The following is a 16,064-nucleotide window of genomic DNA, read 5'->3' on the forward strand; positions in this document are numbered from 1 at the left end:
ACCCGGGAATCTGAGTCTCAGAACCGGGACACTTCAGGCCTGCCGTGGTTCGACTGCAGATCCACAGTGCCAGGGTCCATCCCATGCTGCCTGGGGAAACTGAGGCCACGAGAGGGCCAGGCCCAGCCTGAGGTCAGCAGCCCTTCTACGGTCCTAGAGACTGGAAAGGAGTCTTGGGTCGACTTTGGGCCCATTCCGCAGGCCGGCTGGGCGCGTGAGGGTGGCAATTGGAAGCCCCTGAAGGAGGCTCCTGATGGTGATACCCACATGACCCACCCAGAAAGGGGTCCGGCCCAGGGTGGTGTCCCAGCCTTGTGCGCGCGCCCGGGGGACCGAGGAGGTGCATGGGGCCCGACTTCCGCTCGCCGCTGCTGGGGGCCAGGCGCCAGGCGGGGGTCCCGGGGGCGGGGCGGCGCGAGGCTCCTCCCCTCTCCCTCCCAGCTCCGCCCCCTGCCCGCTCCCAGTCCCGCCCCCTCCCGCTGGGGCCGGCGGCGGCGGCGCACGCTTCCTGCGGGCGCGGCCGCTGTGGGCGCGGAGACTGAGCGAGGCGGAGCCGGCCGCGCAACCGAGCCGAGCCGAGCCGCGCCGCGCTTCGCGCACCGCCGCCGAGCAGCCGCCTGCGCCGGGAACAAAGGCCCCGCCGCCGCCGCCGCCATGAAGCCGGGGCCGCCGCACCGCGCTGGGGCCGTCCACGGGGCAGGCGCCGGGGCCGGGACCGTGGCCGCGCCCGGGGCCCGCGGGCTGCTGCTGCCGCCACTGCTGCTGCTGCTGCTGGCCGGGCGCGCCGCGGGGGTGAGTGCGGCGGGGACCCCCGGGCCCCTTGTCCCTCGAGATCACGTCCCTCCCCCCGGGATACTCGCTCGCCCCCCGACCCTCACTGCGCTCCCCCGGGACCCCTGCCTCGCCCCCCGCTATCCCCACCCCGCCCCCCGCGCTGGCATTGGTGGGGAGGCCACCCCGCCGCGGCGCCTTTGCAGGGCTCGTCGACCCTCCCTATCGGGACCCCCTCCCCAGAAGGAAGGAACTGGGGTATGGGTCGTGAACCGCCCCCAATCTCCGCGCCCGGGTGAAACGGCTCCCTGGGGGCGGCGCGGGGGTCCTTGGCTTGGCCCGAGGGGCGCGGGGGTGGCGCTGACACGTGGCTGGGTGTGCCCACACGGGGGCCACTCTCCGGACACCGCGGCCCAGGGCCCTGCCTGGGGAGGGTGTGCACCTGGTTTCTCCCAGGGTCGCTTCCCTCAAGCCACACGCGGGCTTGTGGGGGCTCTCGATGGAGAGGCAGAGGGTGATTTGGTGAAGGTGACCTGAGGGGGAGAATGAGGGTGACCCTGTGTGTGTGTGCGCTCCCACTTCAGTGAGGGCCTGTACCTGGGGGATGTGGGGTGTGAAGAATGCACCTACCAAATGCGTGGGTGCCACCATACCCCTACCAGTGGTTGTGTGAGGGCGACCCATTGTGCATGGCGTGTACCTGCGCCGGGCTGGGGCACTGTGGCCATGGCCATGTGTGCTTGCAGGGGTGTGGGGTGTGAGTGGGAAAGACCTCCGGTGGGCGTGTGCGTTCAATGCACAGTTACCCTGGGCGTGGGGCAGGGACCTTGGAGGAAACCACGTGTATTTAGGTAGAGGTGCTGTGTGTGAGGCGACCCCCTAAATATCCCTTTGGGTGACCACAGCAGCTATGGGGAGTGAGAGGAAGGGGGTGGAGGAATCACAGCCCCCCCTTTGAGGAACCCAGTCCTGATGAGTTCCTTGTGGGCCCCTGTTCAGATGCTGGCATGGGTGGGCTGGGATTTCTAGGTCCAGCTTCCTCAGTTGGTCCCACAAGCAGTGCTGTCATCCCCCAGGCTGAAAAGGAGCTGGGCCTGTCAGGCAATGCCAGGTGCCCACCCTGCCCCTGCCTGTCTCTTTCCTCTTAGAGCCTGAGTGGCCAGGAGGCAGGCTTCAGCTGGGGGTGTGGGTGTGGGTGTGGGTGTAACGAGCCTGGTGGTTCCACCCTCATACCTCTCCTCCTCCAGGTGGGGTGAGGGAAGGGGTCCCTGGGAAGGATAGAGACCCCACCCATTCTAGCAGATGGGCTCACTTTCTCAGTGCTTTCTGGAAATCCTTAAAACCAAAGTCTTGGGAATCACAGTCTTGGGTTCAAATTGCTGACTACCACTGCCCATTCCTGGTGTGATCATGGGCATGTGGTCCCACTTCTTTCCTGGGTTGCCCATCTGTGAAGTGGGGCTAGTGACACCCTCCTCAGAGGGAGCAGATTACAGGAGATGTACAGGGAATGTTTCAGGGGGTGAGTGAACAAGGGCCTGTGGGCATCAGAGCTGTGCAGCCCTGAGCAAGTAAGTCACTGCCCATGCTGAACCACTGTCCCCTGTCCATAAAGCAAGGCTAGTAATTACTCCCCCACCCCACACACACATGAGGCAGTGAAAGGAATTAAACAGAGCATTTAGGGGCCTGGTGCACAGTAAGGCCTGAGCAAGGCAGAGTGACCCTGAAGCTGAGAGGCAGATCAAGCAATTCTCCCACCCCAGGGAAGGGGCTCTGCTTCGGGGAGAGGAGAGGCTGCAGGGGATGCACCGAATCCCTCTCCACACTGCCCATCTTCCCAGGGCTCAGGCTGTGAGGAAGGACATCAGCTTTCTGTGCGCTTGTGGCCTGGGAGGCAAAGGGTTGATGGGTGGGGCTGGTTGCCAGGGATGCCATGCAGAGGAGAGGTGATGCCTGCTTAGCGAACAGGGACCCGGGCCACGCGGGCACCTGGCCAGGTGCTCCAGGAGTGGCCTCTGTTTCGGTCCTCTAAGGACCTATGGGGTGAGTGGTGTCTGGCTCAGGGCAGGGGAGGGACAGGGTGACCCTGGGTGTGCCCACCAGCCTGAGAAAATGGGGCTCCAGGTGGGGATGGCAGGTCTCATTCCTGCTTCAGATGGGCTGAGAGTGTGTGTGTGTGTGTGTGTGTGTGTGTGTGTGTGTGTGTGTGTGTCTGTCTGTCTGTCTGTCCTGGTGTCTCCTTGGGGAATCCTGTCTCCTGAGAGACCAGGTGACTTCCTGAGGGACATCTGCTTTCAGGGCCACTTCAGCTGCTATATATGTCACTGACCAGAATGGCTTGGAGTGTGGGGGGTCCAGGAAATTTTAGCTTTTGAAACATAATCTTTTAAAAGTCTAGGTTTGGAAGAGATCTTAGGTGTTGCTTAGTCTTCTTTGCTTGGACCGGGGATTTAGGTCAGTGGTTCTGCCGCCTGCCTCGCAAGCACAAGGTCCCGAGTTCAATCCTTGGTACCAAAAAAAAAAAGTCCTTGCACCCCTTATTTGAATGCTTTCAGCAACGGAGTCTGGTAATCTGTGGCCACGTGACCTTGTAAAAGCTATTTAATGTCTCCGTCCTTTAGTTTTCCACCTGTATGAAACAGGGTAGGTAGAATGACAAGGGAAAATGTTTAGCCCAGTACCTGACAAATGCTAAAGGCTCAACAGATGTTGCTGTCTTGTTCTTTCACCAAGCTGTCGTTCTGTGGTTGGGAAGGGGGCAGAGGTAGGGAGTGGAAGGCAGGTGATGGATGAGATGTGTGGGGGATCAGCCAGGAGCGGTTCCTGCCCGTGCCCCAGCCCCCCTGTTTCAGGCATCCAGGATCCCTTGATTTTGCTTCTCCTGGCTACTCTGGTTGACTCTGAGTCTTGGGTCCTCACTGCAAAAAATGAACAGTGCAGACCCCTGGGATGTTCCAGGCCGGGCCCTAGGGTGAGCAGCATCCTCTCCCAGCAGCTGCGGGGCAGGGGGGGGCTGCAGGGACCCTGCATGGGTTTGGAGCTTCAGGGATGCGGGGACGGATGACTGCTGTGTGATTTGGGCAGGGGGTCTTCTCTCCGTGTCTCAGGATCCTCTTCTGAACAAGGACAGTCATAGTATCTGCTGCAGGGGTCCCTTGAGGAGCCTGAGCTCCCCGGGAACAGGGCCCTTCCAAGAGGGAATCTGGAGGGCTCAGGGAGGGCTTCTTGGAGCAGGACGCCTTTGTGCTAAGCATTGGGAGTGGTCACCATGTGCCAATAAACAAGGTATAGCCTGCTCTGACCCACAGGCTTCCTTCCTGTCAACTGAAGACACACACTTGACTTACGGGGGAGGTGACAGTGTCCTCGTGGCAGAGCTGGAATTTGGACCTGGAGCCTGCTGCTCTGTGGGGATTCAGTGCCGTTCTTGGGCCCCCCGTTGGCGGTGAGAGGAGGCCTCTGCTGGAGAAAAAGCAGTGTGGCATTTGGAAAACAGATGGCTCCTGTCCGGACTGAGGCATGACACCTTTGGGACATGGCACCCTTGAGGGGTTGGGGAGCCCCGAGTTAGCGGAGGAGTGAGTAGCAGGGAGAAGCTCTGGCCAGAAGCTGCCCTCCTGGGGCCTCCCTTCTGTCCTCGCCATGGAGGGAACACCACCAGGTCCACCTTGAGCAGTGGGGCTCTGAAGGCTGGAGCGGTCCGGAGTCCCTGAAGTCTCCACCCCAGCTTGGCAGGGGCTGGGGCAAGGTTTGGAGGGTGCTCCACTCCTCTGAGCGCTTAGTAATCCAAATAGCTGCTACTACCCAGAGCTCGCCCACCAAGCACTCTTGTGTTTTGGTATTTAGTCTAGATTGTATAATGAAGTAGAACTTATCTGAACCCCCGTTTTACAGAGAAACCTGAAGCACAGAGAAGTTAAGTGACTTGTTCAGAGTCACAGAGCCACAAAGTAGTACAGCTGGGTTGAGCCAGGCAAGCTCATAGAAGGAGCTGCGGTCTTAACTCCATGACTTCTTGCTGTGTGAGCACCTCGTTGGAGCCTCTCTACCCCCAAATTATGCCCATATTTGCTGCTGCTCTCTTCCCAGTTGGGTGCTGTATCTTTTTCTCCTTTACTTCCCAGGTAGTCTCTGTGTTGCCAGTGGGGGGAAGGGACGTGCGCAGGGCGCTTCCTTGACTGACTTGCTGGGCTCTGCCATCTGAATAAGGAGCTACTCTGAGGGCCCCAGGGAGGGGCTGGAGGAGCTTGAAACTGTGAAGGGCTGTGGACAAGATCATGTGTATTTGAGGGGCTCGTGTTGGGGTCTGTGGTCAGGCCCAGGAGAGGGGAAATGTCTGGAATCTCAGGAGGAGAGGGGTCTAAGAAGCCACCATTCCACTGGTGCCACCTGAGTTGGGGCTCACCCTGCTGAGGTGACCAGGCCTGACCCTGCCACCCCCTCTCCGAGTGCTGAGCCCACTGCACTTCAGATTCCCCAGCTCTGCAGTGAGTGAAGCTGAGTGGGGGGAGTGGCAGGGTGCCCTAGCAGCAGGAGTGGTGTCACAGTACTTTCTTGATAGAACAGGAGCTTCCAGGGGTGCACATTCACTGAGCCCCAGGGACCTCTGGGGGCCTGGCTGGGAATTAAATGATTCACATGGTGAATGAATGAAGGAAGGAATGGAGGAAGGTTGCAGGAAGGGGGCCAGGGCTGTGGGTATGGTAGGGGGACAGTGAGGCTGGCAGGGGCCTGCTGGGTTCCAAGGCATGTGCTGTGGGCTGGGAGGCGCCAGGGGGCTGCAAGGGGCTGGCCTGTGGTCTGAGCACCCTGGCACTGCCACCACCATATCTGGCCAGGACAGAGAAGCTGTGGCTCTGGGCTCCAGCCCAGCTTCTGGGAGCCCTGTGATTTTGTGTCTGGGGGCAGGGAGGCCAGAGCTTTTGGAGCTTCCCTGGGCTGGCCCATTGCTCTCCTATCCCTTCCAGACCCCATGGGAGTGGGAACAGAGTCTGGGCTGATTGGATCTCCTGGCTTATCTTGCTGGCCCCTTCAGACCTCTGCCCCTCACAACATTCTCCCCATCCTGGGGACATCAGGCAGGCTCCCTATAAACATGTTTTGACTGACACCCCCCACCCCCAGTTGCCTTGGTTCCCAGTTTCGCAAGATTCCAGGAGGCCGGGTAGCCTTCACTTCTGGCCCCCTCGCTCCAGAGCAGGCCCTGGCCAGAGGGGCAGCCAGTCCCCTCCCCCCACCAGGCTCAGTCTGAGAGCCAAACCGGAAGCTGTGATTATAGGGGGAGTGTGAGCAGCAGTGGCTGCGGGCCCAGCTGTGGGATTGGGCGAGGGGGCTGACAAATGGTCTAGCCTCTTTCTAACCTGGTTGCTGAGGGTGCAGGGCCAGGAACACCTATGCTGGCCTTTTCTTTTACCAAGAGGAGAGGGTTGTACAACACCGTTGCCTGAACTGGCTGAAGCTGGCCTTCTTTGCACCCCAGGATCCCCTTAGGCCTTGGTGCTGTGTCTGGGGCCCACTAAGTCTGAGGGTGCAGCCTGAAGCAGAAGGAGCTGGGACCCTGGAGCCAACTAATCAAGCAAATTTACTTAACCTCTCCAAGCCTCAGTTTCCCCTCCTTTAACAACCCTGGGGCCTCAGAGATGTTTTGGAATTATTAACATGAAGTAATAAAGTAAACAAAATAATAACCAGGGAGTCGGATGTGCCTGCAAATGTGGTTTCTTCCACCCACCTGCCCTGGCTCTGCTTTTCTCTGTGCCTTTCTTGGTCTTACTGAGAAACTGCTCTTTGGGAATAGAGGCAAGATTTTCCTTTGTAAAGTGTGGGGACCAAGTATGGATGATCACAGATGTCCCAAAGCTGAGCTCTGGGCTGGGGCTATGCTGAGAGGGACGGCTTAGGCCTCCCAACTGCAGCTAGCAGGATGTAGGCCAGATTGGACGATGCCCTCTCCAGGGCCTTGTGGTGCTGAGTTGGCAGGGAGTTTGGTTCTCCAGAGCTGCTGAGCAGCCTGCAGTCTAGACTAGGGGCAGAGGCTGGAGTTGCTGCTGCTCAGGTCCTTCCTGTCCTGGGGCTCCAGGGAGACCTGGTCACTTGCAGCAGGAACCCAGGCTTGGTGGCATGACAGGTGGTTGCTGTTGTCTACCCAGGCCCTGGCTAAGAGGGTGGTGCTGATGTTGACAAAGGACTCGGAGAAGTGGTGCCCTTGAGAGATACGGTCAGGCCTCAGCCTGCTGCTGATGGTCTGGTTCGCCATGGATCAGGGCTGGTTCTGCAGTCCCAGGTCCTTGAGCCTTCTGGCCACTCTTGGAAGCTGGCAGCCTTCCTGGCATTCAGAGGCAGAATCAGAGATGTCAAGACACCTGCCAAAGCTCACACAGCCAGGAGGAGGTAGCACTGATGTTCAGGTGCCCTCTTCCCTACTGTGGCATTCTCTGCACCCTTGCTGGTCTTTTCTGGGGTGAATGAGAGTGGAACAACACACTGAGACCGTCATCCTGGCTCTGGGGTGGTCCATGGGCTTCTAGGCTGCCTCTGCACTGTTGCTTCATTCTGGGGTCAAACTGCCCCAGCTCCCCAGAGCTTCCTACCCCCTGCCCGCACTGTCGGGTAGGCCCCTCATCCGTCCTGCCCTCTGTCCCCACCACCAGCCCAGACCTTAATGAGAGTAATTTCGAATCAATCACCCGCAGGACCTGGGAAATCTAATTGCAGGAAACTGATTGCCGGTTCGATTGCTGGCACCAGGGGGCTGTGGGTGCTCATTAGACTCCTCCTCAGCCCTGGCCTGGGGCTCTTCGGGGGTTGGGGAGTGAGTAGGCAGAGCTCCCAGGGAGCCCACATACTGTCCCTTCTCCAGGGCCCATGCGGGGCAGGGGGCATCCAGCCTCTCCCCGTCTTTCTCCACTACGTGTTCCTGCCCCTGCTTGGCCTGGCTGCCCCTGGGCTGTGCAGCTGTGCCATTTGGCTCCTGGCCTCAAGGTGCTTCTCATGTCAGGGAGACAGACTGCACAGAGCACAGTGACAGCAAGGGCCGGGACATACAGAGTTCATCTGTGCCCCAGGTAGAGTTCTCGGTGCATCCCGTGGCCCATCCCAGCTGCCCCTCACCAGATCCTGTGTGGTTGCCCTGTTTTACCAGAGGCCCAAGAGGCCAAGGCAGTGCATCCAAGGTGAGCACGTGTTTACCGTGTCGGGCGGTGAGCACAGCTCTCACCTAGGGCCCAACTCTTGGCTCACTGCTGGGTTCACTTGGCAATCTCTTATCAGGCACCTGTCACTGGGCCCTGTGTGTCTCCCGGCTGTGCTGGCTCGGGAGGTGTGCGGTGCAGAGGGAGGGAGGGGGTCCCCCCTCTCCCCTTCTCTCCTTTGGGGGCTGGGGCCTAGCTCTGCCCGGGAAGTGGAGTGAACTCGGCTGGTGAGCCTTGGCTCACCCTCTGTCTCCTCTCCTGTGAGATGCAGCTGACGATCCTTGACTCACAGGCCATGGTGGAGTAGTATGGGGGGCGGGGTAGAGCTAGCTAACTAGCTGGCAGCTGGTTAAAGGGGAGCTGCTACTGGATGGTTACTTTTAATGACTCTACTTTGCCCGAGATTGTTGCATCTCAGAGATGAACCTGCCCCTCGCTTGTCAAGTAATAACTTTTTACCACCTCTTCTACTTCCATACCTGCAAAGTGGGGAGAAGGTTTGGAGAGAGCCAGGTGCCTTCCAGGCTTCAGGTTTGGGGAACTATCAACAAGACCAGAGGCCAAGAGGGCAAGGCCTGACCTTGAGTGGCCCAGTGTGGGAGGAAGGCCGGCTTACTCCTTTCACGTGGCCTGTCTGGGCTTCCTCTGGGCCCAGGCTGGGAGGGGTCCCTTTCTTTGCCTGTCATGCTGAGCACCACCTCCGTTCTGACCCCCTGGGCCTTGAGTCTGGTTTCTTAGGGAAAGGAAGAGGCCTGGGGAGGGAGACCAGTGCTGTGCCCTTGTGCCCACCCTGCTGCCTGTCACTTGGGTGTTTCCTAATGCCCCTCTGAGTCTGGCCTGTGCTGCGAATTGGGGTTATCAGTTCTATTTCTGACCTCAGGAAGCTCCCAGTTAGGTGAGGGAAGGAGTCAAGGAAGTGATAGGTTGGTCCTGGCTCCATGGAGGAGGTGACCTTAGGCCATGATGGATAGCTGCACATTGCTGGACAGTGGGACCCGGGTGGGCAAAGGCAGTCATGGGGAGGGTCATGGTATGTTAGGGAGCTAAAGTGTAGTTAAAAGCAGTAGTTCCCAGTTGGAGGAGGGGGCACATGTGGAGAGAGGAATGCATCTCCTTTTGGGGTACAAAGGTTCCTGCTGTAGGAGGCGCTTTTTCTGACAAGCATGTTTTGCATATTTAATAGCTGTTTAGTGGGCACTTCACAAGGGCCTCCTCTGTGCCCCAGGGCATTCTGGGGCTGAAGGGTTTCAGCACAGAGGCCCCCAGTGCTTGGGGACAATCCCCGTGCCTCCCAGAAGGGGCTGCAAGTCCAGAGCATTTGTGTTCTGTCCTGCAGGTGCAGGGGGAGGGGACTACAGATAATCTGTTAAATGCCTCCTGTGTAAAAATTCACTTAATCCTTAACAGCGCCATGAGGGAGATACTAGCATTATCTCTGTTTTACAAAAAAGGGAATGGAAATACAGAGAGATGAATTAACTTGTCCAAGGTCACAGAGCTAGTAGGTAACTCAGATGGGGTTTAACCCAAATAGTCTGGCTCCCTGTTTCCTACCTAGGGCATAAGCTTTGCTCCCTGCCACCTCATCTATAGCAAACTATAAAGTACAGTGCCCCTGAGAAGATGAACTGAAGACCAGATGGGTCTCGTGAGGTACTTGAACTTGTGTGGCTGCCATGGGGGAGGCCTTAACCCCAGCCTGGGGGATCTTGGCTTCCACTTGCGTCTGCTCTCTGCTGTTTGTTTTCTGTCCATATTGAGTCTGGACTGAGGCTGGCCCAGGCTAGCGGAAGATCAGAGGACTGGAGGTCTCTTCAGCTTGAGGGGCCTTGGAAATCCTCTTGTCTATGTTGTCCATTGGAACTGAGGCCAAGGCATCCATCTCAAGTCATAATGTCTTCTGCAATCCTGTTGTTCGGCCTTCTTATTTTACATTTGGAGAAGCTGAAGCTCAGAGAGGCACAAGGTCTTGCCCAAAGATCTTACTGTTCCCCTCTTCATCCTCACACACAGCAAGTTGGTGGTTAAGCTGGGACTAAAAATTCCATCTCCTGAGCCCTGGGCAAGGCACTACCCAAGCCTAGTACCTGTGCCATGTTTCTTCTTTTTACCTGACTCTGTTCTTCCCACAGTACAGGCCCAGCTCCACCTCCCTCCCCCTAGAAGCCTTCCCTGATGGCCCCAGCTGTCCCTGTGCCTGATACTCTATTCAGACTCCTTCCCATCAATGCATTCCATGCACTTCTCTAGCCTCACTCCTTTGTCTTTACATCTGCACAGCTACCACCCAGTCCCCAGGCACAGAGCACACCATGGTCTTTCTTTGCTTCATGTCTGCCTGTGTGCTGTCCCCTCACCGTGGACTGTTTCTTTCTTCTGGTGAACTCCTACTCATTCTCAAGAGCCTGCCCCTGTTGTCCCCTCTTCCCAGCTTCTGATTTTCTTCTAGATTCCCAGGCACTGCATCTCTCCTAATGTGTTGGGATACTTTGCCAGGCCTCTGTTCTGTGCTTTGCTTCCTAGTATCTGGCTCCCCACAGGGTTATAGTGTTGCCTCCCTGGAGCCCTCACTTGGAGATATTGTTGCAGCTCCTAATCCCCCATTACATCATCTCTCCGCTCAACCCTCACACATGCTACTTTGTTTCATTCCACCAAATTCTGACATTGCTACATTGTTTCTTTTCCCTGCTTTCACACATCCTCGATCTGTTTTATTTCTAGTTCTCCCCATTGTCACACCTTGTCCTTTCTCCTCAGCCCCCTGCTCACGTGACCCCAGGCCTAGAAGCAGGGAAAAGTAGAGCAGGCACGAGGGGGTGCAGCCTTACAGTTTCAGCAGACTGAGGAGGTGTGGGGTAGGGGAGGGGTCTGTCTGGGCTTTTCTATTCTATCTTTCTGGAAGGTGGTCTCTCAGCTTCCGGAGGCTGCAGCTTGGTTACCCAGAGGTCCCCTCACTGCCCTTCTCTCCTTCCTCCCCTGTGCTCCCTCCTGCTCTCATTCCCGTGGGCCTCTGTCTTCCTCCCTCCCTCCCTGGCTGCAACTCAGTTGGGTGACGGGTCTCAAGGGCTGGAGCTGGGCCTAGGGTGCCTCTTCTTCCGTTTCTCACTCTGTGGGTCCAGAACTTCACCCCCGCCCCACTCCCCGGGAGTGGAGCTCTGAGACAGAGAGCTGTTGGAGTCAGCCCCGGCTTTGCTCTGAGGAGGACACTGAACCTGAAGACAGAGTGTGGCTGAATGGGCCACACAGCAGAGGGGGCCGCTCCACAGGGGAGTGTCCCCTCTGTGTCCCCTGGGAGCTGAGCCTGTGCTCAGGTGAGTTCTGTTCTCATGTTAGGTGGGAAACAGGAGGCTGGGGGACAATTTCAGATCCAGAGGAGCCTGCAGCCCAGTGTCCAGGCCGTGGCCGAGCCGGGTACTCCTTTTCCGTGTGTAGTTGCCATTGACACAGGTTTGGGTGAGGGCCGGGATGTGCTGCACGCTCATGTGAGCAGGTGTGTTGCTGGGCACCTGTGTAGATGTGTGGGGCTCCCAGTGTCTGTGTGGGAGACGGTGTTTGTGCCCGACACAGCTGGGGATCAGGAGTCCCCAGCTGCTGTCCCTCCCCTCACTCAGCCACAGGGCCTACATGCAGTTGTAGCTCTGGGAGGGATCTGAACTACCAGGGCTGTTTGTCCTTAATCCCAGTCATTAATCCCAGGGTCTAGAGCGCCCAGGCCAGAGGAGCAGCTGGTCGTCTGGCCTCCTTAGGGTGATTACGGCAAGGGCGGAGGGGGGGGAGAATAGCTTTGTCTGCCTGACTCCAGGCCCACTCCAGCCCCAGCCCCCGAAAACCGGCCTGGGTTCCTCCAGCGATTTGGCTCTATGTAATTTACTAAACCCAGGCTGTGGACGTGCTGGGGAGAGGCGAGAGGGTGTGGCTGTGTGTTCCAGTGGAAAGTGACAGTTGCCATGAGGGAGGCCGGGAGAGGTGGGTCCTCACTCAGCTGCACCTGACGCTGACCCTGAAGGGGACTCTTCAGACTGGACAACCCTGTTGCTTACTAGGAGGGGCATTTCTGATGAAGTAGGAAAGCAAGGCCCAACCAGGAAATAGCGAATTTGGGGCCCTAAGCAGGAGCAGTGGTCACCAGGGACAAGGTTGGGATAGGGACCTTCCAAAGGGAGCTGGGGCCTGAGCTGGCCATGGAAGGTGTTGACTCTTGGTGCATGGGACATTGTGGGTTGCCACCATAAAGGAGGTGCTGCTGGCATTTAGGAGACAGGGAGCATGGGTGCAGAACGCCATCATGCCCCGAACACTCCTGCCGGGGAATCATCCCACCAGGTGTCGGCAGGGCTGCTGTTGACAGGTGCTTTGGGGGTGGGGCATTTTGAGGATGCTCCTCGTGGCAGGGGTCACGTGGACCATGGCTCCAAGGTGACTGTCCTTGGTACGCCATGGAAGGGAGTAGAACCCTACTCTACCCTGGGTACTCAGCTTATGCAGGCTGAGGCCCCACTCTGCTCCTCTGCCCCCAGCACCCCATGTTGGTGTGGATGTGTGTATCTAAGGGGCCATTGTGAAAAATGGTGACAAGAAGGTGCTTTGGGCATCAGCCTCATGGGGGCTCTACTCGGGTCTCAGCTTGTCAACTGGGTGACCTTGGGCCGGTCCCTGTGTCTGTGTTGTCCTCTGAACCTGCATTGTTCTCTATACAGGGATGGTGCCTGTGGCATTCCAGGGAGTTGCAAGGATTGGGATTCCGGGGGCCCAGGGTCCACACACTGCAGTGCCCGTGGCTATGACTGGTGTGGCGGAGTGGGGCCGTGCTAGTGAGAGATGGCAGCCATCACCCCCGTCCTTGTCCTGGAGCTTGGGGAACAACACTGTCCTCACAGCAGCCCCTTGCTATGTGCAGCTTTGAGCCCATTTTTTCAAGCCCGTCCTTCTTTCATAGGCTTGTCTTCTACGGAGCTTGACCCCTGGGCCAGCCCATTTGAGACTCACTCATTCCCCCGGGGCCGGGACTGGTGGGCAGCCTGGCCCCAGAGCTGGCCTTGGCCTGGTTCGGTTCCATAGGGAAGGGGCTGGAAACTGGTGAAACTGGTGAGTGTCAGATGTCAGAGCCTGAGCCTTTCCCCTGGGCCCAGCACGGGTCTGGGGGGACTCCTGGTGGAGGGCTGTGTTGGCCTTGTCCGTAGCAGGCAGGGAAGTGGGCAAGGCCTTCAGCTCCCTGAGGACCCGGTGAGTGTGTGACTCTGAGCTCAGTGGGAGGACCTGTGCTGTGAGCTGCAGGACATGGACACACTGGGCCCTCAGGAGGCAGGTGAGTGTCGGGGAGAGAACACGGGACACTGGGCTTTCTCCGGCTCCCTGAACCCATCTCTGGGACTGAGAGGTCTTTGTGGAGTTCTTGGCCTCCCTTCCTCTAGATCCTTGTGGCCCCTGCCCTGCAGTCTGAGCTGTGAGGCTGTGAGGTCACCTCCTCTCTTCTCTGTGACAATATGGGGAACTTGGCCAAGGAGGGAGAGACTTGGCCAGGTGGTGGGACAGAGGACTAAGGTGTTAGGCGTCACACCTGAGCCAGCCTGTGGGGTGTGGGGGAGGAAGGGGCCCCAAGCCCCTGCCAGACAAAGGGCTGGCAGCTCAGGCCTAGGCCCAGCTCCCAGACAGACAGGCCTGCGTGCAGAGAATGAGAACGGAAACCAGCCCAGGGCTTGGCAGCTGCCAGCTGGCCTGGTGGCAGCTGGTGCCTGGGAGCCAAGGGGAGGTGAGGCAGGGGTAAGGGGTGGCCCTGGAGCTGGTACAGGGGTGTCTGTCCTCAAGGCTGCCTTAGACAGGGCCACAGGGTAGATGGACTTGTATTTGAGCCCTCTGCCCCCTTCCTTGGCAGGAAGTAGCTTCCTGTGGGGAGCCACGTGGGCAACCCCTGAGGGCTGCAGCTGGGAAACAGGTCTGGGACGGGGATGGCAGCCAGCTTCTGTCTGGGGCGCCACCCTTCCTCTGGGTTCCTTTCAAGACTGGGCTGAGACTGTCCCTTCAGTGGCCCCACCTGGCAAAGTGGCCTTTGACAAGCTCAGAGGAGGCTGTTGCTGAGCTGGGCCTCACTCACTCAAGGTCTGCAGAGTAAATGTTTGCCCGTCCCGAGGTGGGGGGCCTGGAGCTTGGTTGAGAGGAGCGCGGATGTGGCAGGAGGGACAAAGCAAAGGTGTCTCCAGGACAAGGAGCACTGGGAGCTGTCATCTGGATTTGAGTCTAGGCTCTGTCGTGTGAACCTGGGCAAGTTTTCCCCTCTTTCTGAGCTTCAGTCTCACATCCTTTCTTTTTCTGTCTTCTCTCCTGTCTCCTCCTCCTTTTCCCCCCGCGGTGGTAGGGATTGAACCCAGGGCTTTTGCACTGAGCTACATCCCCAGCCTCTTTCTTTTTTTCCTTAAACAGCTTTATTGAGACATAACTCACATTCCATACAATCCACCCGTCCTAAATGTATACACTGTCCCTTCTTGGCTGTGGTTTCACTTTCCATGACTTCAGTTACCCATAGTCAACAGCAGCTTAAAACTATTAAGTGGAAAATTCCAGAAATAAACAATTCATAAAATTTAAATTATGCATCGTTCTGAGTAGTGTGATGAAATTTTGAGCTGTCCCGCTCTGTCCCGTCGGAGACAAGAATCTCCTGTGCTGTGTGTGCTGCCGGCCTACGTGTCACTTAGTAGCATCTTGGCTCTCTCTCAGTGCCTGAGTTCAAGTGACCCTGCTTACTTAATAATGGCCCCAAAGCCCAGAGTGGTGACGCAGAGCAGGTGGCAGACAGAGAACACAGGACAGCAGAACTCCGGTGCTGCGGGGCGGTGCTGCAGGGCACAGGGGAAAACAGGACGTGTATGTGGTTTGTGCCATGTGAGGTTTCACGCATCCCCTGGGGTCTTGGACAGTCTCCCCCATGCACAGAGAGGGCTGCTGTAGTTCAGCGCTTTCTGATTTATTTACAGAGTTATGTAACCTTTTCAAAGTTTAGAACATTTGTATCACTCTGCCAAAAAACCCTGTACCTATTTGCAGCCACTCTGCTCCTGCCCAGTCCCAGGCATCACTTGTGTCTGTGTCTGGGGACATTTAATTCAAGTGGAATCATACAATGTGTGGTCTTTAGTAATGGATTTCTTTTACTTAGCATAGTGTATTTAAGGCTCCTTCACATTGTAGCAGGCATCGGGACTTCATTTTTTTTTTTTTGCTGAATAATATTCCGTTGAATGGACATACCACATGTTATCTGCCCACTCCTCACTTGATGGCTGTTTGGTTAGTTTCAACTTCTTGGTTGTTATGGAGAATGCTGCACTTTAAAAAATAATGTGGACATATGTTTTTATTTTTCTTGAATATACACCCTGGGAGTAGAATGACTGAGTCATATGGGACTCTGTTTAACATTTCAAAGAACTGCCAGCCCCATTTCTGAAGTGGCTGCACAATTTACATTCCCACCAGTGGTGCATGAGGGTTTGGATTTCTCCGCAGCTTCACCAGCTTGTCATTATCCAGCGCTGTGATCACGTTCACTCTTGTGTCTGTTCATCCCTCAGGTATTTATGGAACATGGGTACTGAGCAGGGCAGAATGCTCCCTGCAAAGTGGGAGGAGAACCAATCCCTTGAGGAGTTGTTTTGAAGATTCAGTAGCACAATGTGTAAAACCCCACACTGGGCCTGGCACGTAGGAGGCTCTCAGCTATGTGATGAGCATTGTGAAGGAGAAGCAGGGGTTGGTGGCAGGACTCATGGGCCCCCCTGAGAGCAGAGGAAAAGAGGCAGGAGCCCATTTGAGAAGTGGTACTCTGGTCCTCATGACCTGTGGCCTGTGTCAATGTCCCATTTACAGTTGGGGGAACGAGTAAGAGCCTTGTTTGGGTCATGTCATCGAATCCTCCCAGAGTTTCAAGGTCGGGGCTGTTATTATGCTCATGTAGTATGTCAGAGAGGTTGACTTCCTTGTCCAGAGTTGCACAGCTGCTGAAAGCTGGTTCTGGAATTTGGACCCAAGTTTATCTTCAGAGGCCCTGTTTAGTGTGAGCCCCTCTGGTCTCCCAGGACTCAGCAGTTGCCTCTGGGG

At 57.2% G+C, this 16,064-nt stretch overlaps 1 protein-coding gene across 1 annotated transcript in view; it reads left to right on the forward strand.

Annotated features, from left to right (window-relative positions):
* Positions 1–553: 553 nt before the first annotated feature.
* Positions 554–16,064, forward strand: part of Sdc3 (syndecan 3) — a 34,549-nt gene continuing 19,038 nt past the window's right edge. Inside the window, exon 1 of the mRNA XM_013074195.3 lies at positions 554–792. Within this exon, the coding sequence (XP_012929649.2) occupies positions 655–792 (138 nt within the window). The 5' untranslated portion in view covers positions 554–654. The remainder of the gene's footprint in view (positions 793–16,064) is intronic.

The sequence above is a fragment of the Heterocephalus glaber genome, unplaced genomic scaffold, assembly GCF_053883595.1.
Source record: "Heterocephalus glaber isolate CG9 unplaced genomic scaffold, H.glaber_assembly_v1.0 deba00001452, whole genome shotgun sequence".
Taxonomy (NCBI): domain Eukaryota; kingdom Metazoa; phylum Chordata; class Mammalia; order Rodentia; family Bathyergidae; genus Heterocephalus; species Heterocephalus glaber.